The sequence below is a fragment of the Buceros rhinoceros genome, unplaced genomic scaffold, assembly GCF_000710305.1.
Source record: "Buceros rhinoceros silvestris isolate BGI_N320 unplaced genomic scaffold, ASM71030v1 scaffold17838, whole genome shotgun sequence".
Lineage (NCBI taxonomy): Eukaryota > Metazoa > Chordata > Aves > Bucerotiformes > Bucerotidae > Buceros > Buceros rhinoceros.
Genome location: NW_010428836.1, coordinates 9,231 through 9,516, shown reverse-complemented (window position 1 = coordinate 9,516; position 286 = coordinate 9,231). Strand labels below are relative to the sequence as shown.

The following is a 286-nucleotide window of genomic DNA, read 5'->3' as shown; positions in this document are numbered from 1 at the left end:
TCGTCATTCCTGGCGGCATACCGGACACCTAATTACACCCACTGCAAAAGAGAAAAAGGTTCCCCGTTTTAAGAAAACCCCAATGTGCCCAGAACCAAAAGATGGCAAGAATGAAACAAAATCCTTACACTGCTCATTTCACTTGGGTAAGCAAACAGATTCCACATCTGACATTACCCTCAAAAACCAGCCTTTATCCATGTTCCATGTTATTCCCCAGAAAAACCCAAACACTCCACAACTAAAAAACCACAGACCACCTCCTTTCGGGAAAGGATCCCTTACC

The 286-nt window shown here is 44.1% G+C and overlaps 1 protein-coding gene across 1 annotated transcript in view; it reads right to left on the bottom strand.

Annotated features, from left to right (window-relative positions):
• TRIM33 (tripartite motif containing 33) overlaps window positions 1-41 on the bottom strand; it is a gene marked incomplete at its 5' end in the record, with an annotated part of 21,699 nt that extends 21,658 nt beyond the window's left edge. The window contains one exon of the mRNA XM_010142432.1: window positions 9-41. Coding sequence (XP_010140734.1) covers window positions 9-41 — 33 coding nt within the window. The remainder of the gene's footprint in view (window positions 1-8) is intronic.
• Window positions 42-286: the final 245 nt, after the last annotated feature.